The sequence below is a fragment of the Strigops habroptila genome, chromosome 5 (assembly GCF_004027225.2).
Source record: "Strigops habroptila isolate Jane chromosome 5, bStrHab1.2.pri, whole genome shotgun sequence".
Classification (NCBI taxonomy): domain Eukaryota; kingdom Metazoa; phylum Chordata; class Aves; order Psittaciformes; family Psittacidae; genus Strigops; species Strigops habroptila.
Window position 1 is genome coordinate 60868707 of NC_044281.2, and position 26579 is coordinate 60895285.

General features: G+C 37.6%; 1 protein-coding gene across 3 annotated transcripts in view; it reads right to left on the reverse strand.

Annotated features, from left to right (window-relative positions):
• Window positions 1-2856: 2856 nt before the first annotated feature.
• The window catches only part of TM9SF3 (transmembrane 9 superfamily member 3), a 50146-nt gene continuing 26423 nt past the window's right edge, over window positions 2857-26579 (reverse strand). For 2 of the 3 annotated variants that reach the window (XM_030485768.1, XM_030485769.1), the window contains exons 7-15: window positions 26187-26353; window positions 23458-23552; window positions 21440-21570; window positions 12687-12826; window positions 11045-11113; window positions 10806-10952; window positions 10294-10377; window positions 10108-10184; window positions 5550-5878 (exon numbers count right to left, since the gene is read on the reverse strand). In XM_030485768.1, the coding sequence (XP_030341628.1) occupies window positions 5811-5878; window positions 10108-10184; window positions 10294-10377; window positions 10806-10952; window positions 11045-11113; window positions 12687-12826; window positions 21440-21570; window positions 23458-23552; window positions 26187-26353 (978 nt within the window). In that variant the 3' untranslated portion in view covers window positions 5550-5810. Of the gene's footprint in view, window positions 5879-10107; window positions 10185-10293; window positions 10378-10805; window positions 10953-11044; window positions 11114-12686; window positions 12827-21439; window positions 21571-23457; window positions 23553-26186; window positions 26354-26579 lie in introns of all 3 variants that reach the window. The other variant, XM_030485766.1, reaches the window with a different exon arrangement.

A 26579-nucleotide genomic window follows, 5' to 3' on the forward strand; every position in this document is an offset into this window, starting at 1 on the left:
TCTTACATGTCATTCTTTAGATAGCTAAAACCAGTCATAGAAATTTCCTTCTTCATTACTTATTTCACTATACATATCATAAAAAAAGAAGTGGTACATTTCAGATTCAGAAAAAGGTGGGTGTTTAATCAGTTTCTAGCAGAGAGACAAACAGGGGAAAAAATCTCAACAAAAATCAACCTTCAGCTTCAGCTAAGCAATTGCTAAAAACTATTCTGCAGAGTCCAAACGCAAAACTTACAGTAACCTAATAGCATCTCTACAAGAATTTATTATAAAACTCTCGAATTCTTGCAGGTAAATAGGTGTCTGTAAATATCAGATCTCTTTTTAAAACAAATAGTAGGTAATGTTCACCAATTCACTTGCCAGCTTCTGGCCAGACATTCATAAGAGAAACAAGGAGGAAATATCCATCTCATTCCTGTAGCTACTCTTCTGTAGCAAAGCTAGAAAAGCCCCATGCTAAGCTAATGATAAAATCTATTTTTTTCAGCCCAATAAAACGATATGGCTAAACCAAGACTAATGATTCAGAATGCAAAAAATAGCATAAAATGAACTCAAAAGGTCCATTACCTCTCCAGTAGCCCAGAAAAGCACCATGCCTTGTCCGCTGCTTTAGTATATCACACAACACAAAAATTCGCATGACAAATCTTTGAGAATTGAGAATGAGTAGGCACAAAGCCTTCCTTTAGTTCAGTGTGGCACGATGTTCTCAGCCATGTTTGGAAGCTTCTCAGAGCAAGTTAGTTACTATAGAATAATAGAATGGTTTGGGTTGGAAGGTACCTTAAAGATCATGTAGTTGCAACCCCCCTGCTGCGGGCAGGGACACCTTCCACTAGACCAGGCTGCTCAAAGCCCCGTCCAACCTGGCCTTGAACATTACTCGGGATGGGGCAGCCACAGCTTCTCTGGGAAACCTGTGCCACTACCTCAGCACCCTCAAAACTTTTCAGAAACCTATAGCGTTTAGGTCTATGCTTTGGTGAACTGGAATCTATCAAGGTAACTGCTGCATCATATGGGTAAGCATGTCTTGCAGTAGTAGAAAACCCTAAAATACCGGTTCCATGAAATTAGGTATTTTGATTATTGCACACAAACTGCCAAGCCTAAAAACGCATGTATTTTCTGGAATGCTGCAGTCAGGCAATACCAGCTTAAGGATAAGTATGAACTTGCATAGTCACGCTTTGGAATGCTTCAAGCTCAAGGTCTTGAAGGAGATTTTCCATCTAAAATGTAAGGAAAGTTCCTATGGGTTTGGTTCCTAACAAATGAAACCTCAGCATGGTAGAACCTCCAGAGAGACTTGACGTACTGTTCTGTATTGCATTACTAGGAGCTGGTGAGAAAATTAACCTATCAACAAGCCAAAAGTGCTGATAGCAACTAACAATCTCGTTTGCTCATGACAGATGAATTCTTGGTTTATTGCAAAAGCCTTGCACCATGGCAAATACATGGATGAAAACAAGAAGACCATAACTGGTATGGGGCTGGGGGCAATGATACCATAACAGCAACTTTGTCTCTAGAGGTCTGCCTCTGAAATAGGTTAGTCCACCAAATAAAACAACTTTTTCTTATCCTTTTCCCAATTGAGTTTCTGCCCTTTAAAGTGATTCTCTCCAAGAACTGCTTGAATTTACTGGAACTGCATAAACTCTTCCTGATTCATGGGTTCTTCCATTTCCATCCCCCACCTCCCCCACATGCCATAACCCAAAAACAGAAGAAAAATTTCAGACCCACAGAACTAGTTATAAAAGCAAATACTGCAACAGCTCCTTCCCACAACTGAAAAAAAGCACCTCCTGGATAAAACCGAGAGATCTGAGGAACAACTTGTAGGACGCACATGCAGATATCTCCTCAGAAAATTAGGAGAATTTTCTCACTGAAGCTATTTAGCAAAAAGCAAATGTTCCTTCGCAAGGCTTTGGAAAACAAATGGCACCAATTTTTTATATTTTTTTTTATTAAAAAGGCTCTTGAAGAATGCAACCCATAATTGTGCTGCTTCAAAATTCTGAAGCATGGTTTTATTCCAACAGAAGTCCAACAATAGCAGGGGCTTTCCTGAATTCAGTGCTAATCCTGGTAAGAAATACTTGGTTTGGACAGCAGCAGTGCTAATAGCCATTGCAAAGCTGCCACTACCATAGTACATCTAGCTAGAAAAGATCCAAAGGATCCAAAAATGGAATCCTTCTCCAACCTACAGTTCCAAATGACTGAGCTTATGCTTTTCGGACATGTTCCAATGGAAAAATTGCTGATGCACCCACTGTTAGGTGTTTTTGCTGTCTTCAGCGTAGCTGTGTACACAGACTTCATTGGGCAAATTTGGCTAGATGGTGGTGATGTTGAAGCCAGAGCAAAATGTAACTTTCTCATTTGTGTTGCCTCTGCAGTAATGATAGTGGTAAGAATGTGCTATCAATTTTCCCCAGTTTTAGCACTGAAAGTGTAAAGTATTAGGGTTTTGGTTTTGTTTTTTAACCTGAATCTTGTTAATTGTGTGCCCTTTACACACTTTGTAATGCAATTCTGGAGAGGAATTAATAGACACTGTCGCTTGAAACATTCGAACATCAAAAAGAGAGCATAATGTAATGTTTATTTGTAGTCTCTATTATCTCCAATCCAGTATTCACCACTTTTCATACATGAAGTCCCAGAGGCGATTTCTATATGCACTCTGCCTCAACTGAAAATACAACTGTATTTATCTAAAGCATTTGACCAAGACTGGTACACAACTATTTACCCAATTCTCTGGCCTCTGTAGCAGAAGTGGGAAGAAAAGCACTGGGCAGCCAATTGATGAATTATCAAAAAGCGTGAATTCAAGAACCAGAAACTCCTAAGAAACAATCATGGAAAAAGGAGTGTAGGCTGTAAGATCTTTATTTCTTCCATAAAAGAGGAAGGACTACATCACCTAAGCAGAGAGCTTCTGAATTCTATTAAGCAAGATAGTTCAATCTATAGCCACAGTTTGGGGGGGGAGGGCGAGTAACTAACCTTGCCCCAAACAGCAACCATAAAGACAAGCTGTTGAAAACTGGTCATGTTTGCACTCCTTCAGAAACCAGAAGAAAAGGGGAAAACAAAACAAACCCCCAACTTGCATCCTAGGGTGGAAGTATAAAAATGTCAATTATTTCAACACAGTACTTCTCCAGAAGAACATGCTTGCAGAAATAAAAGCAATGCCTGTGCAGTAAGTATTTTTTTAATGTCACTTTAAAAGCTATACAATCCTATCTGGATATGCAAAAGCTAATAATGCCAGAGGATAGAGAAAGCAAGTAGGCAGCCCACCATTCTGTGGCATTAAAAAGTGATTAAATGAAATTCACAAACGGTTTAGTGACATTTCTGATAGACTAATCACATAGCAGTGCTCTAAATAGAGAAACAGACCCATTATCAAAATATTCCCTTTAAAAAACTTGTATCTCGGTGGAGTACTTAATGTATTTATTGTGTGGAGATAATGGCTTCTCACTTCAGATTTAGAAGAACATGGATGAAAAGAGGGCTTCCCACAGTTGTATGCACTAGCAAGAACTAGTACAAAACCCATTCTTTGCTCTAAGTCTCCATGTTTTGGAACAAAGGAAAACTAACTGTTGACCCAGTTTATAGGCTCATCTTAAAATCAGCCTGTACTTAAAAAAAGAAGCATTATCTTCTGTTAAATGGCACTGTTCAGCTACAGACATCAACCATTCACTTGAAGCAAAACTTAATTATTTTCTGACAGATTGGTTAAAATTGTCCAGGGAAATCAGAGCTGAAAGCTCAAATACTTTTCACAAGCCATATACAGCAGGATGAATTGCTTCTCGCTATTACCTATCAGTTCAGTTTCCTCACCCTCCAATCCGACTCTGCCAAGTACTGGTGTTTTTCATTGTGGCTACTGCATTATCAGGACTTTTACAGAGAGACAATACAGTGCTAATCAATACAAACACTATGCTCATTTTTTAAATTCAGGAAGTTGCCTTCTCCATGGCAGGTGCTCTATTTTAGACAGCCACACTGATGAAAACATCCCTATGTGGCAGATGCCTGGAAAAAAAATAAACACATGTATCAACCCAACTGGCTCTCAAATCTGTCACAAACACATTCAGAATATCTCCAGCTAAACACAGTGCATAATTAACAGTCATCTTAGAAAGACTTAACCTTTATTTGCCCATTTATTTCAGCCCACACTTACCCCTACTTTTCTCAGTACACTAGCTGGATCATAAAACAGATTTCTCCACAAACGATTTAGCCAAGAAGAATCTTTTTGGGCTGGTCATCCACTTTGGAGCTGTACTGTACAATACAGTTGTAAGCAAATTCTGAATTCAAAGCATGGGGTTTTGATATTTGAAAACCACACCAATGTTGTATACAGAAACTGGCGGTCAGCAGTATCGCCTTTACAAACATTTTTCAATTGCAAACTCATCTATTCCACAATCAGAACATTTTTGTCTGAAAAGTTTATTTTAGTTCTCTGAACACTCTAAAGCAACTGTGCTTTTGATGTTACACAAGTGTCCAGATAGGATTAACAAAAATTAAAATGTTCTAAATTACAAATTTAATTCCTGTAAGAGCTTGAGAAAGGAAATAGAACAGAAAAGCATGACATACACACATTGTGAAGAAACCCCAACTTTTCATGCAATGGCAGGCAAGATGTAAAAAGCCACCCAAATTCACACATTTTTACACCGAATCATCAGAAAAGTACTCTGTAGTAAATCTGTACATCCAAATACATTTGGGATCTACACCTAAGTTACATTATTTAATGTTATATACACTTATTACCCCTGTATAATGTCTAAAGGAAAATCATTCAAATTCCAAAAAAAAAAAAAAAAAAAAAAAAAAAAAAAGAAAAAGAGGCAAGACTAACTTGGAAAAAAGGAGAATCACTTTAGACATTCAGTTAAAATGTTGGTTTTGTTTTAATCTACACCTCAAATTGTTTATTAAAAAACAAACAATCCTCTTCATTTAACATTTTGCTTTCTAACTGTACAGTAAATTGTATTGCAGAGAACACATCTCATCTTCAGACTGTATTTTCTTTGGATGGATTTAAGATGTAGCTGGATATTATTTTAAAGATAAATAAAGGGAAGTTGGTCCAACTAGAACAATAGCTGATATATTACATGCATATGGGGTTTTTATATAGTTTTAAATTATTTTTTAAACAAATGAGTGTAGGGTATAGTTGATATCGCAAATAAACCAAAAAGCACCTGGAGTCAAAATATAAAACATACCTCCTGTCCTGGCAATGGCAGTAAAAATCAGAAGAGTAATCTTTCTGGAATGGCATTTTTACATAATTTAGAAATGTTAAGTACCAGGAAGACTACTAATCAAGTAGTTTTAGCAGCCAAGTTTCCCTCTTTTTATTGAATGGAACAAATGCTTTAAATAAACCGTTTGTCCTCTTCACTGAAGAGAGCTAGTCTATTCATCTTTAATGAGCTAGGTTTTTTATTTTATGTTTTTTGTTTTTGGGAAGATTAGCCACGTACTGTAGTAATGCCTACTGCATATAATCCAAGCATTTGCTGTGAACAGTTGGAGAAAGCAGTCAGTAAGAACCTAGGACCAATGAAATAGATGTTACTTTAAGCCATCCACAAAATGGAGACCCATACAGTGCCCAGTGTTAAAACCCAAATCTCTTCTCGCGCTTTTTCTTGTGCAAGTTCATCCCCATGAAAACAGGAGCTGATCCATAGTTCTATTTTCTTATTTCCTTAGTCAATTTTCACATTAGTGTAGATTTTACGAACAAAGGCACTTGTTCCCATGTAACCAATAGCTCCTGCAAAATAAACAAAATACATTGAGTATGTTAGAAAGCTGATCATCAAAATAGGCCAGGAATATAAAACACACACCCACTTAAACAGAAAGTCACCTAAAGCATGCATTCTGCACACAGAAAATTATTTACCTGCAATACTTGTTTTCAAACTCTAATTATCCATGTTTCCAGTGAACGTCTGGCAAGAACTTCCCTAGTCTAGCAATCTAAATCCACTAAGCCATCTTACCAAGAGGCCATGCTCACTTGGCCTTGATAAATATAGCAGCCCCCCTACTGCTGGCAATAACCGGGTCCCTTTTTCTGAACAGAGGGTAAAAAACATACAATCACCCACTCTGCAGGGAAGGTGGATGGGAGGCGGGTTTTTATTATAAGTTACATGCCTTCTGGATGAGTGTTTTATTGGCAGATGGCTTTTTCGCTCCCACAAGGCACAAATAATAATAGATCCCCATCCCAGGAGTCTTAAACTCCAAGGAGGTCTGTACAAAGAGATTAAACTAGTAGCAGTTAGTAGTTAAAGGAAATTGCAACCTGTGGTTTTCAAATTAGTAAGAATCATGAGCAGAGTACGCACTGTCACAGCAGTTATAAAAGCACGGGTCACTAGGTTTTGATAGGGGCAACAGTTTATACTAAACCCACAGTACTGCAAGGCCAATGACAGCTAGAAATGAAAGAAATGCACTGGACCAAGACATCTTCTCAGAAAGAGATTCAACAACCTACCTGGTCAAATCCAGAACCTCACATTTGCCAGGCTCAGTAAATACTGTTGTCTTACAATAACCGCAGGTAATAGCTTCATCTCTTCCAAGCAAAATGAGAGAAACTCAGCCTTGTGGAAGTCAGTTTGGCTAATTCTCAGGTTAGAAGTGAAGTTGAAAATCAAGGAAGAACTAGACACAACTGCTTTCAGATTGTTAGAATCTGTAGAGTTCTTTACATCCTGCAGACTGATTGGATAATTCCTGAGGTCAGCCATGAAACACCCATAAAATTTTGGGTTTCAGACCCCAAAAGCCAACATTTATATCTAATCAGGAAATCTGCACAAGGCAAACCCATTGCATCGTTCCAATACTAACGGAGTGGTAAAAAGCTTGTGGAGTCAGTCTCTGGGCTGTACAGCATTTCAAGCTGCATAAATATCATGGCCAGCAAATCATGGACTTGTATTACTAACTTGGAGAAAGTAGAGTTCAACTAAAACAAATACAGCACACACAAGATCAGGTTGCTGCTTCCAAGCATGAAGTGTGCTGAGGACGCACCAGAGGGAATGATTCTACTAGGGAAGAATCATTCCTTCTACCAGGGAAGGCCTGGTAGTTCCAGGAGAGACCACTACAGCATTCAGACAGACCCAAGCATGGGCTTGGTGACATGAGCTTAGAGCTATACAGCAGCAGACACAGCTTCTTCTGTAGTCTATCAGCAAACTCATCTTCTGTCTTATGTAGTAAATAGACAAAAATAATGTCACTAAACTCCAGTTCTAAGACTCGTCATGTTTTGCCTGTTAAAGCAGGCGCTACCAACAGATTCAATGCCCATTTTAGTTGCTAAACTCAGACATATTCCAGAACTTGTTCTCTGAGGGTTTCTCTAGTGATGTGATGCCAGATACCACAGAGATTTGGGAGAACAAAGCATTAATTGTGTTTCATTTGGGATCCAGTGAATGTGTGCATGAGATGGAAGTGAGGGGGAGGAGCAGAGAGTAGCAGTCACATGAGACCACAAGCTCTCAACCTCATAAACAAATCAAAACCTATTCTGAATCACAGGAGCCTTATCCATGAAGATCACTAATGGCCAACACCCAAGGCAGGGGTTAAGCCTCAAGGCTACTTCACTGGCATTGAATAAAACATGGGGCAGGGAGGGGGAAACCCTAGACAATGACGACTAGAGAACGTCCTCCTGAAACAAATGCAGGACAGTTGGCTCATCTGCATAAAAAGTCCACAGTAAAGGGAATTTATTTATTTATTAAACACCTTATCAGATGATATTTATAACTTGGTTGTGGACTATATAGGTTTAGCAGAAAAAGATTGTAAGCGTATTTCAGCAGAACAAGCTTTTAAAAAAATCAGAAAAATCAAAATAGTGAGGAAGAGAAACTATACAACACAAAAAATATTAATTCTCACCTGTTACTTCAAACCAATTACCACTTACTACCGTTGTGATGGTATGCACAGAATTTTTTTTAAAAAGCCCTTCAATCATACTTGCAGTATTTATCTGGATGCCGAAGCGTGGCATTACGACAGGCCATTCTGTATACTACTTAGCTCCTAAGCCATCCACTGAGTTGGGGAGTAAGTTTTATTCTTTTCTGTCACTAAGAGGGAAACACAAGGAGCTCAAAAGGTTTGGAAGTTCTCATGGGCTCCCTACTGTCCACTCCCAGCACTGAGATGCTCTACAGAGGGCAGCAGACTTTGTGGATCAAAGCATCCCACTACATGTGGGATTTGAGTTCACTAGGCATTGTCAGGGGGAACTAAAACCCGAGTTGGATGATACAAGCATACAGAGAGTTTCCCTGTGGCTGCTTTGGACCCTAACTAGTTTGTCTCATATTCAGCTGTGTGCTGCTGAACACGCCCATTTGTGTGAGCCTCCAAAGCACAGCTCTACACACGTTTCACAGGAGACATACAGTCAGTAGCACACATACTGCACAATTCTTTAACACAAATGTCTTTGTTAGACCTCAATGGCAGCAAGTTCTCTAGACAAATGCTTTTTGACAGGGGATTTTTTTTTATTCCCTCCACATGCTGTAAATGGGAGTTCTCACTAAAAAGGAATCTCACAGCTTCTCTTCCAACACACTTAAAAAGACAAAAAGAAATCTCAATAGAGCTGTGGAAATGAAGTTTAATGTGTTATTTTCTGATTTTGAAAAAATTTGGATTTTACTCTAATATTCCATCAAGTAGTGTCCTACCATGACAAGCAAGCATTTGACAATCTTCCTTTTCTATGTTTTAAAAACCATTTTAATTACAGAAACTAGTGGGCAAGCTTGGCTTCTGCATCATAGACATTTTAATCAATACCAGCCTAAGCACTTTAAAAAGAAAAGATTAGAGCTGAAAAGTGTAAGCCTATTAAAGAAAAAAAAAAAGAAAAAAAAAGAAAAAAAAAAAAAAAGAAAAAAAAAATGGCTGCAAGACTACCAGAACAGCAGGGAAGTCTTGTAATGTGCCAAGAACCTGATGAAGCAAGATCAGATTGTATGAGAGAAAAGGGGAACAGGTACTCAGCAGTTAAGAGATTATTTCCCTCCCCTTTTTATATAGCATTGTGAAATTACTCACCCTCTTGGGATATCAAGAAATGTATACTTTATGGAAATTAAGTTCTTGTAAGACATTATATGTCTCAAATATCTAATGCAAAGAAATCCTTCCACCAGTGTCTATAGGACTATTCATTCACTGCTGACAAGTATTAAATATGGAGCACACATAAAAAGCAAATAACATCATACAAAGTGCAAAAGAACTAAGTAGCACTTTTCAGAAAGTCATGAAGCAAAGGATAAAAATAAAGTTAACAGGTGAACAAGTACATCCGACTTTATTAGATGACCTGCATGCCGAAAACTGTCGTTTACTCTAAACATCTGTCAAAACAGAATCTTAAAAAGCAATGAAATCCAGCTGCACACAGGAGCATTTCGAAGTCTCCTCACCCATGAATATCCCAATACTTCCTTCTCAAAAGTTATCCTGAAATTTCAGTCCTTTCTGTTCTGGTCACCCTCATATATACATGCCACAAGATACAGACAGTAGTGCCATCAGTACTGTGATACCATTGGTGCCTCAATGGTTATACTTAGCTCCTTTTCCTGGGGCAACGGTAAAAACTGCACAACGAAATACTAGCATGGACTCATCTTAATTTGGAATTTGTTTTGCAGCTAAGATTGAGTCTTCCAAGCTTGTGCTGAAGATGAAATTCTCTGCACAGTACATAAACTATCTTCCTATTAGAAGGCACAATCCAGAGAGATCGCCTATATTAGTTAGGAATGAAGTATATGCAAAGAACTCCAAGATCCTTTTTCAAAACTGTAAGCTTTTCTGAGCAGATCTTGCAGACATACACACTCCATCACCAAAATCACATAGCAAAAATCAGAAACATAACAGTCTGGAAAATTCCAATAGAAAACCGTCAATATATTTGAAACTTACCACACATTATTCCCAAAGCTGTGCTAAATACTGCCATATAACCAAAGTAAAATGATGTTTGAAACAAGCCATACATCCTGAAAAAGACAGATAAGAATTTATGCTAGGTATTTTCTCCATTTTTTATCAATAAACTTATTTGACAATGCAGTAATCTGATATTCAAGCAAGAAAACTACCACTTACTTTGTCTTGAAAAAGTAGTAGTAAAAGGAGTACATGTAAACATAAATCGCAGTTGATGCCGCAGAAAGAAAGCTTGTCCATTGCCTGAAAGTAAACACATGTCCATCATACATCTAACCAAAAGGCTTCCCAAGAAGATGCACAAGACACTAAAACCTTAGTCTGAAAAGAAAGTGCACTAGTTCTACAGACTTATTTAACAAAATCGACATGTTGTCTGCTGTAAGTGACAAAAGCCTCTAATGCAACAGCTACCACCGACACCAAGTGATGATCCCTCTTCATATTCCTGCATGCCTTCATGTACAATTTTTTATACAAACATACATGTGCTCACGGATGCACATACACACAGAAAGCTCCTGTACAGAAAGGATCCAAGAACTGCTTTTATTCCCTACAGCTAAAATCTGGACATGGGACACCTTGAAAAGACCCATCTAGACTGAAGAAACATTATTGTTCTATAAAACTCCCATAATGTGGTTAACTGCAAATAATGCGATACTTACCACCTGTAATCCTCTGCGTTTAGCAGGAAATATGTACAAACGATGGTCACACAAACTGTCACAATGCAGAGGATAACCAGAACCAACATCATAAAGCCATAAACATAGTAGATCTTGTAAGCCCAGAATGAAGTAAAAATGAAATACCTGGAGAGTAAACAAAATACACAATGATATTGTAATTGAACTTAATTGATTATAACTTGTAATCAAATTGGTAAATAGCTGACACGACTCACATTTCAATAAAAATTGATCCAAAAGGGAGGATTCCACCTAGGCAAACAATAACAGCTGGTTCCATGAACCTGAAAGATATTAAGATTAGTTTAGGGGCAATTTTAATCGTGCATTTATAAATATATTAAGACATATAAACAGATAACTACTACTACAGCACAGAGAATTATTTAAAAGGCATGCTAAACAAGAATATTTCTGTATCATACCAGCATATTAGAAAGAAGATTCCCCCAAAGATGTCATGTGAATGGATAGGAGAAGTTATTCTTGGGGAAAGCTGAAACAAAACATAAGTCTCATGCCTGTATCACCTACGGGCAGGAAGTTAGGTATCTAACCAGTCCTAAAGGCTACAGAAAGAATCTCCCTTGCCCCAGAAGGGCCTAAGCAATCAAGCCCCATAACATCCATTAGCCTTGAATAAAAGTAGAAAAAACTCAGTGCTGTTGATGGCTACAAATACAGCAAAAAAGCACAGAAAAAAATGTGCAGGGTAATGGTTATATAACTAAGAACCAGTGTTTATTTTTAATGCTACACTGAGTCACGAACTATGGCCAAAAATGAATACTCAGCTACCTGTAGATGATACTGTCACTTACTAAAGGTGACCTCTGTGTAGGACTTGCAATGATGCCGAATCTAGCTAGTAACCAGTGATTTAATTTGCAGCTTCCTTTATTATTTATAGGGAGACTTGTCTAAGTTGATGGTGTGCAATTTCATCATCTTCAAGACAAGTATCTTATTTCTTTTTATCTGTCATGCTGATCCAGAAAAATCCATCAGATTTCAAAGATACAGGTCACAGTATAAATCAAATCCTAGTATCTGAGCTGCACAACCCACAAGAGACTAAGTGTGCTGCACTTCCTGGATATCACAGGCGTACAGGTTTCAGTGCCGAGTTCACTTTGTCAGTTCCATTCCTCTGAACCAGGAAAGCAAGAAAAATCTATTAAAAAAAAAAATCCTCTGAGGATATTTTCATTTCCATAGCTTGCTGCTTCCACCTCAGAATTAAATCAACAGGAAAAAGTGACTGCATTCACGATTTTCCAAAACCCCAAGTCTGCTTTTTGAGACTAGACACCCCTTTACATTTACTTAAGAAATAAAGGCTTAGTCACAATTCAAATGGTGTATCTGGAATATTTTAGGCTCTGTGCCATTAACAAAAGTGCAGAATTGGGAAGAGCATTGCAAGTTTCTCCCCACCATCACCCTGCAAGGATGTCTCTGCTTGTACATAAAGACCATTAACCAGAACAGTTCTGCCTCCAAGGCACATTCAATCCTGAATCTGTAAGAGGCATTAACTAAAGAGGAAGGTTCAGTTTCAAGATACCTGCACAAGAACTGGGTTGGGACCATCCCTTTTACATAAGAGACTAAAGAGCGTATCAGGCCAAATGTGAATCAATGATCCAGGACTGTAAAATTTGCTACAACTATTAACTATCATGTTTTAATTCAACAGAAAAATCATATTAAGGAAGTATCAGTAGAGCTGTTCTTCAAGGCACAGCTCAATTTAAAGTTTTTCTCTAATAAATAACTTTTTTTTTAATGATCACACCTGAAAAGTCATTTTACACATACTGAATACTTCTAGTTAACATTTATGCTTATCTTTACCATTTTTTCTCTGGTATAGGACGAGGCACTGCATTGACACGACATGGAAAATTAGGCTGTCCCGACAGATTTCGGCCAAGAATCGTACCAACAAGATTCAATGGAAGAATGACAAAGAAACAAATACAGCACACTGCCACCTGCAAGCAAAAAATAAAGTAATAAATAAATAAATAAAAGCCCAACAGGCATAAGATGACAAAAGACAACCAGCCCACACTATATATATATTAGCCCTTAGTAATTATTGCTGTAGAATCATACTCCTGGTTATGAAGTATTAGTCAACATACATCTATTTTATCAAATGGAAGCATTCATTTCCTGAGAAACTTCTTAATAATCATTATTAAGTATATTTTCTTGCATCAGTTGAGAGAACAGAACCATTAGAGATTCAGATTTTCTGCACAGGAAAGAAATGGAAATCTTCATGGTACTTCATCACAGAAAATTTTGTCAGCTTGTCTTTTGCAGAGTAAGCTATCTCTGGGAGTTAACATCTAGCAGTTAGGCAGTTGCACAATATTAAAACTGCTGGGTGCAAAATTTTTAATCCAATCCAAAAAAAGAAATCCAAACAAGAACTGCAAAGCCACCTCAGAATGCTACCAATCAAAATTTTGGGTTCAATTTTCTCCACTATCCACCAACTGGGTAATTAAGAACACAGACTGCCAAAGATACAAGTGACCATTTGTATACACACATACACAATTTAGAAGTGCAATGGTCCTACTTACATATAGAGGTTAGGTTTATGCACAATGCGGGGAAGTCAAGCCAATGTTCCAGCTCTTTCAAATGGAATAGCCTCCCTAAAATTTTACCATGAATCACCTTTTTTCCCCATATATGTATGTAGCTCTACTTCTGCTATTCCTTAAAGGCATTGTATTTCTTTCCTTCCAAAACGGGGAAATTTAAAGTGTTTAGCACAATGTTCTCTACTTGCAACATCAATTCACAAAATGCATTTGCATTAGACAGTTTGCTAAGTTTTTTATATTGATAATTAAAGACAGTACAGTTACCTGTGACGCAATAACTATAGTTCTGAATACTGGCCCTGTAATCTTCTCCTTGCAAACATAGGAAAATACTCCCTTTTAAAAGCGCTGTTGCCTGAGGTGCTGGGTACACCCTGCTGCCTCCTGAGAAAGAGGCTATAGTCCTCTTTCACTCCATCAGGACACAAAGTCCATGGCAGCAGATTAATCTAAAACAATGGATGGAGGACCAAGTCTGAGATACACACACTGACTTGTTTATGAGGCAGTAACTCCAGGGTAAATAAAGGCTGTTCATGTATGTTGTATCTATAGAATTCTACTGCAAGTAGCTGAAAAGCCAGAACTACATTAGCTCAATACAAAGCATTACATCAATCACACCAGGCAACATCTGACAACAGTCAGTGGATTATCTCTCTATTACTGACTTGCATAGCACTACTAGCCTAGGCCAGATGTGAATGGCAAATATTGCCTGTGGTTGGATGGAGCAAGCCTTCATGCTTCGTAGAAGGGGTACACCAAACAGGTAGTCAACAAGCAGAAGCACTGTCCAGACTGCTCTGCATATCTTTGAGGATAGGTTATTAAAGAATTACATCATGAGCCACTAAAATATGAAGTTTCAGTGGTAAATACGGAAAAGCTAAGTAGTATTTATACTTGTCAATAATAAAGCAGATTTTAAACAATACATATTTGTTATCTCCTATTTCTCTTCTTCCATTACTTGAAAAAACACAGGTAAGCAAGCATAGTGTCTTAGGTTGCCTATGAATAAATTACAGAAGTATTCAATTAACTCGCTTAATGGATGAAGGTTCTGCCCTTTAAAACTGTTCAGTCTAAAAGAAGAGCAGATGAGAATTTTCAGGCAAAAATGACAAAAAAGTATTGGAAAAAAAATCAAAAAACATCATCCTGAGTGCTACATTTACTAAAATCCTGATCAAAAGCCCCAGAACGTTTGAGGTGCACTGGGTAGGAGAGATATCCACGAATCCAGGATCCAAATAAATTCCAAGCTGACCATATTGAAACCAATTCCAATTGCAGGAAGATCTTGCTCTGCTTCCAGCCCAGCAAGGACCTCCAGCTGTTTCAGGTGGCCCTGTCCATGGTGCTCCATGACGCCCCAGCTGGTAGGTTCCAAACCTGGCTTAGGCAGAAAGCTCAGATACAGGCAGTGTGAAAGGGCATCTGTACTTCTCATCCAGCCACAACTGTCTACAGTGCAGTTATCAAAATGCCTGTAGCTTCATTTCTTGACCTCAGAAATTACCCCGATTGGGAATAGCGGTAGAAAGCGAATCTACTGCTTTAGTGCAGAAAGAAACTGTCCAGGAACAGCCTTGGGTTCCAAGCAGACCTGGAACAAAACAGTAGCTTGTAAATGTCCATCTTGCAAAACAAATCTACCATAGGGAATCCCCATGGAAAGAATATAACCTTGGACAAGAAACCAAGCAAGGAAATATCAAATCAGCCAGGCAAGGAGAAGGCCCAACTTGCTCCAGCAGAGCTTGGCTGCTGTGTTATCCAGGAAATTGACTCGGCATTAACTCTGAATTCTAAAATGTTTATTTTCATAAAACAAGCTGAGACAGACTGACGTTCCCTGAATAATGGCTTCTTCGTAAGTACTGCCAACCTGCCCTTAGCACACTTATAACTGGCATCTGTCAGAAAATCTGAGTGCTTGTGGTTTTGTTATTGGATCACCCAAAGCATGACTGATAATGGTGTAATATTCTATTCTATTAGTCATTTGGCTGAAAAAGGAACTGATTTCAGACAGAACAGCTAGCATCTTTAGTGAAATCCAGTAAGCAGCATCAGGTAATGTTTTGCTAAACAGTGAACTGCCTGTCTTAATGCTATGCTATGTTCTGAGGATAGCTGGAGTTGAACTACAATTTTTGTTTTTTCAGGAGTCTAGAAATTATTTGAGATGCTTTTGCAGTGCAAAGGAGGCCCAACTAGGCAAGCAAGGATGGACCATAGTGCAGACTCACGAATGCCTCCCACTTCTAACTGTCTCTAATAAGCTGTTCAAGCTGATAAAGATGTGAACATTCTGTCTTCTGAGGTAACCCCACCCTGGTGACAGCAACATGCTGGTTTTAGTAGGTTGACCAACACAACTGGTACTGGTTAGAATCAACACACACTCTGCTGATCTCAGTAGCATCTTCTGTTCTTGCTTTCAACTCTCTCTGACTCCAAGGTAGTCTACCTGCACAGACTGATGCTTGCTGAATATTTACTTTCTTCATTCTTGGCAGCACTAGTCTTCTCTGAATGTGAGAGACTGGAGACAGCTAGCTTTTCAGGCATGTTCCTCTTAATTTCAGATCTGAGGTGAAGACACTGTCTCCCTCCCAAGCTGAACAGGTAGTGCCTGTTGTCACATATAGCAAGGGCAGTTCAAGATGTAGGCTGGGCAATGTCTAAATCTAGAGAGTTTAAATCCAAATTGAAGCGAACACAGGGCATTGGGGTATACAAGTGTCTTCATTGAAAAAAGATATGAAGTTGAGACTTCTGCCTCAAAAGTTTCAGAGAGTAAGATTACAGTGGTGAAAGCAGCTCAGGCACTTACTGGTCTCCATTTCACCATCTCCACATTCTCTGCCCTCCAGCAGAAGCAGCTCCCTACAGAGGTCACTGGTAACATACCAAAAAGCTCAACCCCCCATAATAGCTGTTGCATGACTGGCAGAGGTAAAAAAGTTTGGCCTTTGTGAGCCTTTTAAGAGAAGTAATGTAACATCAGCCAAGAGAAATTCAGAGAACAGTTCTAGCTACTTCAGAAAACACAGATTATGCAAACAGGCAAATCTACTAGATCTACAAACCCAGTTTTCCATCAAGCAAACAAGCACGTTCTCCATAATCCATGTTGCTGAAGACAAATTAATTACATGAGCTTTTCTACCAAGCCAGTATATTGAAACATACCTATTTTGTTTTGACAAAATATCTTATTTATACAGAAGCATCTGATTTAGTTTGCAGGTTTTAGTTGCCACAGAAGAGACTGTCAGTCTCACCAAGCTTGCATTCTTTCTAACCCCTTTTTGTTCTGTTTTAATGGGGAAAGAATATTCTACTGCCCTTGACTGAACGTGCAGAATTCAGTTTTCCTTATTTGAACGGAAGCATTGTCAAGAGGGACATAATTTATGTTCTAGTGCCATGTGTTTCATATTTTCTGACAACTATAGATTAAACTTCATTCAAAGGTGATAATTAAAATTTTTATGAGCATATCTAATATTAAACAGCTACTTGCAGGCTATGGTGCCTTGACTGCTTAATGCACAAGGGAGAAAAGCAATAAAAATTAACTGTCAAAGCAGCAGCTTGATCTTTCCTGTCAGCTACCAAAACTGCACTCTCAGTTGTGAGACTCTCCCCCCATATAGAGGTTACTGAATCTGTATAATGAAACAGTTTTCTGTACATCATCTGGCCAAACATTACACAGAACAAGAAAAGAATAGAAGGCTTCAAAATAAAGTGTTATTAATTTTATTACAACTAAGTTGTTAATCTAGGGTGCTGCTTTGGGTAATAAATGGAACTGTTGAAAATTTAGTCAGAAGCATTATGCTGTATCTCTTTTCAGCAAAAATGAGGCTTTTAGCCAAGGGTTCCAGAGTCACTTTCAGGCAATCTGAGGACATATCCTGCTAAGTGTATATAACTAGATTTTTTTCTATTTTTAGTCAGGTATATTTCTTTATCTGGCTCAAGGCATGAAAATCATTGGCGCTACCAGGTCCTCCTTTTTCAGTGGCAGCCAATAGTCGTATCAACTTAGAGCTGTCAGGAATGGCTCCAGTCTGGATTAAGCCATCTCTAGGAGGAAACATTTTTTTCTAGTTTAAACAAGGTATAAAAGATGCAAACACTAGGGTCTCGATCCCAAGAGAAAAATCAGTGTGCGTAACCCTATTTAATTAAATAATTTAAAATGCATACTGGAAACGTTAGCCACCCAGGAACCCACTGCTCAAATGAAACAAAAATGGTCCATCTTAAGCAGTTTAATAGAAACTGCATGGATGCTGCAGTCAGAACATTACATTAGTCATAGTAGCCTTAATGGAAATCTTTAAATTATATATCACACACAGAACAATGTAAAGCAGTCACAACTTATGAGATGCCAGATTTAAGATGCTCCCTTCAAATTCAATCATGCTGTAGTCTGTAGAAATGCTGCATTACTTAATATTTCTGCATAGAACTACCACCACACTCCTCAAACATATATGGAGACGTCACTTCACTTGCCATTATCTAAAATTCTTTTTACTTGTTCCATGCTCCATTTTTTGCATATAATTTAAACACAACAAAATAGAAAGGTGATTGGTAAATACACTGAAAAGATTGACAAACAGCAACAGAAGGTAAGTCAAGGTGTACAACACCGTCAGAACTCATCTATGTTCACCAGTAACAGGATATAATTTAAAAAACCAAAACAAAACACCTCAAAAAATCAAATCTGGGCTCCAAAAGAACAAAGAATTGAACAGCACCCACTGCATTTCTGTAAAGGTGAAGAGATGAGAGAACAAAACCCAGACTTCTGTCTCTCTTTCATATGCTTAAGGAGTTGAAAGTTTTAAATCATCAAGTTTTAAAAAGCTCCCATATTTGAATAAAATCTGTCACATTCTTTATTGCATTTTGAGGGGAAGGGCAGCTGAAAGATATCCCAGGGAAGAGGTTAAGTCTTTATTCAGGCTCATGGTGTATTTCACTACATAAGGTCTGTCAGAGTATAGGTAAGACTGCTTGCATTGTATATCTAACAGGGCTAAAGGCAGAGTCCCAAGCCTGAAAAATTAGTTCAGAAACAAGCTTTGGATCCTCCCAGTCCCAACCACATCTTCAAGGACATCCCAGACATCAGGAATGAGATATATGAGGTGAACGGAGCTTTGAAGTTCAAACAAGAAAAACAGACTGCAATGACAACGAGGCGTATGAGGGTCCTGAAGAGCCCAATCTATCTGAGCATTTCAAGACAAAGTGTAAAAGAGCAGACAGGTAAATCAAAGATGCAGCAACTGTTAGCTTGGATATCTTGTCTTTGATGCTATTGGCTGCCCTTGCCTACATTCCATAGAAAAATCTGTCTGGAACGAGGAATTAAGTCACAGAGAAGAGACTATCAAGAGGTTTACTGAGGAATGGCAATGCAAAATGGCAAAGCACAGGATATCATATTGAAGCACAGTATCTTAGCAACCTTTTAGCTCAGAGACTTTTTTTCAGCAACTCTGTTTCTGCTTTTTCAAGATTTACAGTAGTCAAGAAAAGGTAGTAATTCTTGCCAGCAATTTAAATCAAGGAGGGTGGTTTCAAGACATGACAGGGTAAAAGAAGTAATTTTTGTGTTCTAGTACATTGAGATGGCTGAGGTTTTATTTTCCCAAGAAAGCAGCAGCAGCAAGTTTGCACTAGAGAATTCTCGAAGCTTCTCTACCTTGAAAACAAAGGCGGAAAGACACAAAGGTTCCTTATCCATAAAGCCAGAGGACTTCCTGGTGACTTAAACCCAAGGCAGAACATGGTAATTTCAAACAATTTTCATTTCCTTCTACAAACCAGCTTCATTAGCTGATTTGAAGTCATCAGAGCATTGCTTATGCTGATGAAGTTTACGATTCATAACCTGCTCCTACTAAAAGTCTGCTAACTCCACTGAAGTTTTATTGCCATAGTCATAATGATTCAAACACTTTCATAAAACCTTGAGATCATTAAAATCACTGTTTATAAAGAGTCCTAACATCCTGATTAAATGACCCCTGAAGATTTATATTCCCATTTGCTTCTGGCATATACATGTTTCCATGATCTTAAAAATACAAATCAGTTGAACAGATTTACAAGACAAACTTCAGCACAGGTGGAATTCCCTTCCCTCAGCATTCTTGACCTCCAAATGGGAATATAAGTGAGAAATGCGATATCATAAATGCTTGCTCAGCAGTAAAACAGAGCCTCTTTGCACATATCAGAGATCAATGTTGTAAATTTTTATGACAGTACTGTATATGACTGCTAGTTTAGGAAAGGAAAACCAATACAATATTCCTTCGGGGCAACAACTAATACATACACATCCAAAGATAGAAATTTAGTCTAATTTCTTGAAGAAGAAAACTAGAAAAAATTAAGTGAACAGCTTATAAGCATATTTAGCCTGATATTATATTTAGTGGGTTTATAACAATGAATTCAATGTAAAAAGTTGGTGTCTAGGCATGCATTGAAAATACTGCTAATAAAGAGGTGACTAGAACCAGCAATGTAGATGTAAATTAATGACTCCTCCATCAGTAAAAAATTGTTTAAAGCCTTTGCCTGAAACTGAGAATTGTCTTTTTTATTAGCATTTATGATTTCCACCACATTCATTCATTAACAATGTGTTCTTAAGAAGTATTTTCAGTCACATACTGAATTTTATTATATCCCAAATAATACAATATGTAAGACAGAACTTGTGATACTAATCTTCATTTTGTGGTGGATTTAAAATAAAAAGAAATCCAAGGCTACTCAAACATCTCTGAATAGACTGAACAATTTAACATATCACAAATATCGATATGCAAAGAAGGAAGGTATAAAAAAATGTTAAGTCCCAAGTCCTGCTACAGAAATTGAAAACAAGCCTTCCTGTATTAAAATATTTTTTAAGTTAACAGTGCTACTGTGCAAAATTAGAAAAAGCAATTTTATGGTGCATATTTAGAAAAAAAAAAATCTGCCCTCAAATACTACCTGTTGCAAGCTTAAACAGAAATTCTGCCAAAGCGCCAAAAGTCATTATTTCTTACACTGTATGGTCAATGTCTGGCTGGAGAGCACTATATGTAAGTGACCAGCTGGAGTGCATGGAGCTCTGCCTCAGGATGGATCAGGAGCTGACAGAGAGCTTGTGGGTCAGGATTAAAGGGAGGGCAGGGACCAGTATATAGTGAGCAACCTGGTCTAGCAGAAGGTGTCCCTGCCTATGGCAGGAAGTTGGAACGAGATGAACTTTAAGGTCCCTTCCAACTCAAACCATTCTATGATTCTATGATTCATAGGGTTATTTGAGGTTGCTTGAAAGGGTCATGACAAACAAAATCCTGACAAAAGCCACAAGAAACAAGAAAAGTCATCATGATTAAATGAAAAAGTAATCCAACCAGCATTGTTTTTCAAGTGACATGGTTCATACGCAGACACAAGACCATAACTGGATACTAAATACAACTTCACAAAGTGAAAACAGTGATTCATTTTTGTAAAGCCAGATCACCTCAGGACATCTCATCTCATACTGCTGGCTAGTCTTTTATTTTTATTTTTTCTGCTTGACTGCAATGTTTTGGAAGTCGCTTTCACTTGGAATCCTTTTAGCTTATAACCAGTTTGAATTGCCCATCCAGAAGAAAATTCAAGTTACTAACTTCCCATGTTGTTGTAACACTACTCTTGAATACAAAGCAGAAATGTCATTTTAAGCAGAGAGAAGACTGCTGTTGGCATCCAGCAGCTGTTGCTATTATGATTAAAATGAATTATATTTGAAGCACCTTGAACTGCTCCTAGAATAAATTTCGAACTAGGAAGCTAAAGCTATGACTCACAATTGTATTTACAGGAAGATGTAGTTTTCCTGTGCTTACAGTGGTGTTTAAATTCTCCAGTAAAATGACTCACCATAGTTCCAAAGGGTATAGCTCTTGAGGCATGATAATAGATAGCAATGAAGTTAATGAAGAAGGCAGTTCCACACACCATTGCTGGAATAAGGAAGGCTCCAATGAACATCTGCTTTATCCATCGCCTTCCTGTAAGAATAGATATTCCAATGGGGCTGGTAAGATACAGCGTATTTTGTTCAAAAAGTTATCAGCAAGCTCTCCAGAACTGAGGTGTTTGACTACTACTCCTCCAAAAGGTGTAAGAAATAAGTAACAACATACTACATCAATACAAGTCACAAGATGCAGCACATTCATCAATTTATTAGGCCAGTTGAAAAGACAGGAAAAGGGGTATAGCATGACAAAATTTCAGCTGAGGAACAGCACATGCTGAATAAGCTGGCCAAACAAACCAGGGTATGAAACACTAAGCGTACATGTAAGCTGCAGGTTAGTAGAGACAGTGATAGCAGAGCTGGCCCTGTGCAGAGCCTGCTCACATCCTGAGAGCATATAAGAGCTCAGCACCGCTCCCAGGACAACTCAGCACTACAGCTGCTTTCAAGGCAGCACCTGCTCTGGGCTGTCTTGACCCAACTAAGACAACTTCACGATGTGCTAAGGAACTGGCTATCCCTGGTGTAAAGCAAAATGCCACAGCATTTAATATACAGTAAAATTGAACTCATACATCTTTAACAGCAGAAAAGGTAGAAGGAAAGTGATTTCTAAACCCCAGGCATAAAGGAAACAGCAACACTTGTTAGCAGTTATTACTAAGTTTAGAGCTCTCTGAGGAGCTAAAAAAAACCCCACCAACCCTCTTGGGCAATAGCTTAAGAATTTTCACTGTCTGTATTCCCTTTAGTTTCTATGCTCTTAAATACCATATATATTTAGATTTCATACACCATAGATGCATCTGAACTAGGCACTAAATAAAAACACAAAACTAGCATATTCTTTTCAAAACCGTTATATGTATTTTCACTGTGAGCCAACATAATCACCATTTCATGGTTTGATACATGCCTGAGCCGTAGGAAAAAAAATATGCAAATCTGGCTCAATTACATAGCATGGTACACTTTAGAACAACCCTAATTTACCTAGATCTGTTTTTCTACAAATTACTAGGTTTATAAACAAGCCCCATGAAAAGAAACATCTAACCTCAAAACTCAAGAGTACAGTGCAGTTGAGACTGAATACTAACAAGTATGTGGTGCTAAAAAGATACAAGATTTTCTTCTGCAAACTTACCAGAATTATTTTTAATAAAGCACTGTAGAAGATAATAGATATTGATTACTCTTTTGTTGCAGCATAGGGAATGGATGAAGCTATTGGACTGCAAGGACATAATGGGTCATAACTCAAAGGCATAGTGGGGAGCACTTGAAGACAGCCTGTCCAAATCTGTTATGTCAATTTTATTGGGTTTCTGCTCTCTACTGATACTCATTTTGAATTTGTTAAGTATAAAGCAGAGCACGTATTGGAAAGAAGAATAACCTTCTTTAAAAGATGCCATAAACAGTTTTCCCCATCCACAATTAATGGTCTAGTAAGTATTTTAAGTACTTTCTGTGTTACTAAACATAACCCCCTGGTACCTATAAAGGAGGGCTATATGTAGGAGTCATCTGGAGAAGACAACATGAGCAGTTGAACAGCACATTATAGATGAGAGAGAGACTATTATACTCTCTGGATTTCATGAGCCAAGCAATTATGTATAAAGAGTATAACAAACAATTCATAAAATACAACTGTTAACAGTCCTTTAGCTCTTATTACTTTTAAATCAACCAAAGACTTCAGCTGTCTTTAGTTAGAAAAGGCAGCCAATACTGAATAGGAAATAATACGAAAGTTAAATATACTCAACATATTTCTGTTTATTAAGAATTTAATGGATTCCATCTGAATGGCCTAACTCCATGAGGACACCTCTGTACTGGTGCAAATCACAAAATAACTTCTTCCTTTAAGAATTTAATGAAAATGCTGAAATATGAAAACATTTACCTCCTTGTCTAGCATAAAGGCTTCCTCCAAAATATCCATTCACTGGCGATGTTGCAGCATAAACAAATATAGCTGTACTAAGCATTGATCCTCTCCTACAATAAGTGATTTTTTTTGGTAAATGAAATAGAAAAAAAAACTGTATTAGAGCAAAAGATTACAGTGAGATATGTACATTCAGACGCAGTTATTTAATATTTTTAGCTAATGTAATAATTTAAAAGTGCGAAATTGTAAAATCTGCATAATGAGAACTGTTTGTATCCAAAGCTTCCGGCCAAGTCTAATTCAATCTGGAAAAAAGAGTTTTGACATACTACATTCTTTTCTAGTATGTGTTTATTTTCACTGGAGTAAAAAACCTTGTCTCTGATCAAAATATTCTGACATTTGGATAGGTATACTTTGTGTATAGAGAACTGAACTACTTACATGACATACATTAAGCATAAGACTCAACTATTGCAGATAAAAGGTCCTCTTTACTTAATATGAACGCCAGTATTAACAAAAATATACTAAGATTGTGAATGATGTTTCTGTCATCCCTCAGAAATTAACTTTCAAGATGGGAAGCGTTCATCTTACAGAAAATTAGAAAACCTGAATTAGAAACTATAAATACTATAATGAAGCCACAAATCAGCATGGAGTAGTCCAGTCAGAAGAGTTTAGTAATTTTAAAATTATCACCACATTAAATGTTGGAGTACTCATTTTGGCATAATTTTTCTGAAGTTTTACAAGCAAAGCCAACGATTTTAAATCACAAAAGCCATCTCCAAATAAGTCATGGCTAAAAATTATAGCAAGATATAAATGTTACTCATGAATAGAGCTGTACCTCCATGTCCCTCTGCTACTCTTTGATATCAAAAAGCAGAAGGTTTTCAGCCAGTTTGCTGTACTTTCTTCAAATTAGTTGTTCTGAGAGATTCCAGACTATTGGCATTTGGGCTTTTAATGAAGCATTACTCAATGCCTGCCCTACTCAAAGAAGTAATCTAGTACAATTGGCTTCCATGACTGCATGGATTGAACTAAGCAAATACACCTTCTGGTCACACATGCTAACATTTGCCTCTTGAAGAAAAAAAAGCAATAGTTCCATTTTAGAAAGCTACTGGTGACACAGAAAGCACTTTTAACACTTCTCCTAACTTAAGACAATTCAGAAACACATGCAAAACCCCAGAAGACTATGCATAGTCTGAAGCGACACATGTAAATCCAGGCTAATCGTAAAATGACCCACAGATGCTCATCTTAAATTGTCTCGAAATTTCCTATTCTCAAGCTTACTCACTTATGCTTCAAATATTCTAATGGAAAAGCTTCTCAAAACACAATACAGTATAATAAATTAACAGCTGACATGACTCCCGAGAGTTTTAGCAGACCTGAAGAACACTGACAGGCAATCATTCTTGTAATTCTGGTTTACAGCCTTTTTCACTCACATCACTATTTTTCTAAACGTAAAAACTGTCTGCACCTGATTTGGTCAATTATTCTGTTACACACCCAGAATTAAATTCATATAAAGTGATATTGCAATAAAAGACTAAGTGCACATACATTTTTAAAAATTACTGTTCTGACACGTTTTACGGTTGCCATTACCAACTTACAACCTCCCTACAGTGCATGAACATTCTGAAATGGTTTCATTCCCTCCCTTAAAGGGCTGACATGCTGTACAATTAAAAGTGTGTATGTAAATCTCTCCACAAATGTAACCATGAGGCACAAGGGGGGAATAATACCATATGAAAAATGAAAATATGCCAAGGTACTGCTACTACAGAATGGCTATTTAATCACACCAATACAAGGCAGCTAACTTCAAAAACAAGAGTTCTCTCTAGTGGCACACTAGGAGCATTACAACTTGTTAAAATCAATAGTTACAGGTGATAGCCAAGGGAAAATAGAAGAGAGATCTGAAATTTTAGTCAGTGCTTAAAACAAAGCACTTGTAAAAAAAAAATCCCCACAGTATCCAAAATACAATCACTACGGAAACATAATTAGTCCATCCAGGACACCAAAAATCTCAAACGGATATAAGGTAAAGAACTGGGTGAACCACAAGTGTTGTGTTAAATTTAAACTTGAGTACTTCTTTTGTTTTAAATGAATTCTCTCCAATCAGGACCCCAGCCCTCGTGTTGCTGGAGGTTTTACATGCAACACAGGCTAAGCAGTACCTGTCTTAAAGAACTTAACAAATTAAATCTCCAATGCTGGGAAGAGTTGTGGATAAGACATCTGGCTTAATGCATTGTTAGCAGTAAACAGGACTATTCACGACATAGCACACTCCCACTCCAGTTCTTTATAGGACATGGTGGGGAAAATAGGGTAAGAAATACAGTAATATCTTGTCACTCCAGACGAAACTAGGAATGAAATATGTATACCTTTTAACATTTATTTCCCATATAATCTACCGATGATGCTGCAGAACAACAGACTAGTTTCATAATAAATCATGTAAAAAGCAAGCATTAAAAGAATAAAATTAAAGGAGACCAACTCACATGACAAGAGTAGGACAAAGTTTCATTACAACTTAAAAGAGCCCTTCTGAACACTACAGCTGATCTAAAGATAAAGACTAAAGACTCTCAAATACTTTTTTCCAGACCAGTCAGAACATTCACTTTTGCAATTATTTTGTTCATTTAAGCATTTATACGTGGAAGGCATGGTACTATTATACTTACTCTGTGTATAAATCTTCTATCATTGCAACAACAATGACTATAAGAGACACTGCAAAAATTTGACAACCAGAACCAATAAGCGAGGAAAATATTAGCGGATGACTGGATGGCCTAAACACGTCTCCATGGACCTGCTTCCACCCATACTCATCACCTAGATCTCTGTCCTAGGAGCAAGAACAAAAAAAATTTAAGTCTAATCATGGCAATTTATTAAAAAACACACAAGCTAGGTGAAAATTAAAGGTTTGATTTATTAAAGCAACTTCAAGTGCAACTGCGTCTTCTCCCCTGAATGCATCAAATCTAGGAGAAAAGTTTCCTTTTCATAGGCTTATGAAAACAACAAAAACTACTACTTGAATGTACGATGCAGCAAAATCTATCAGATTC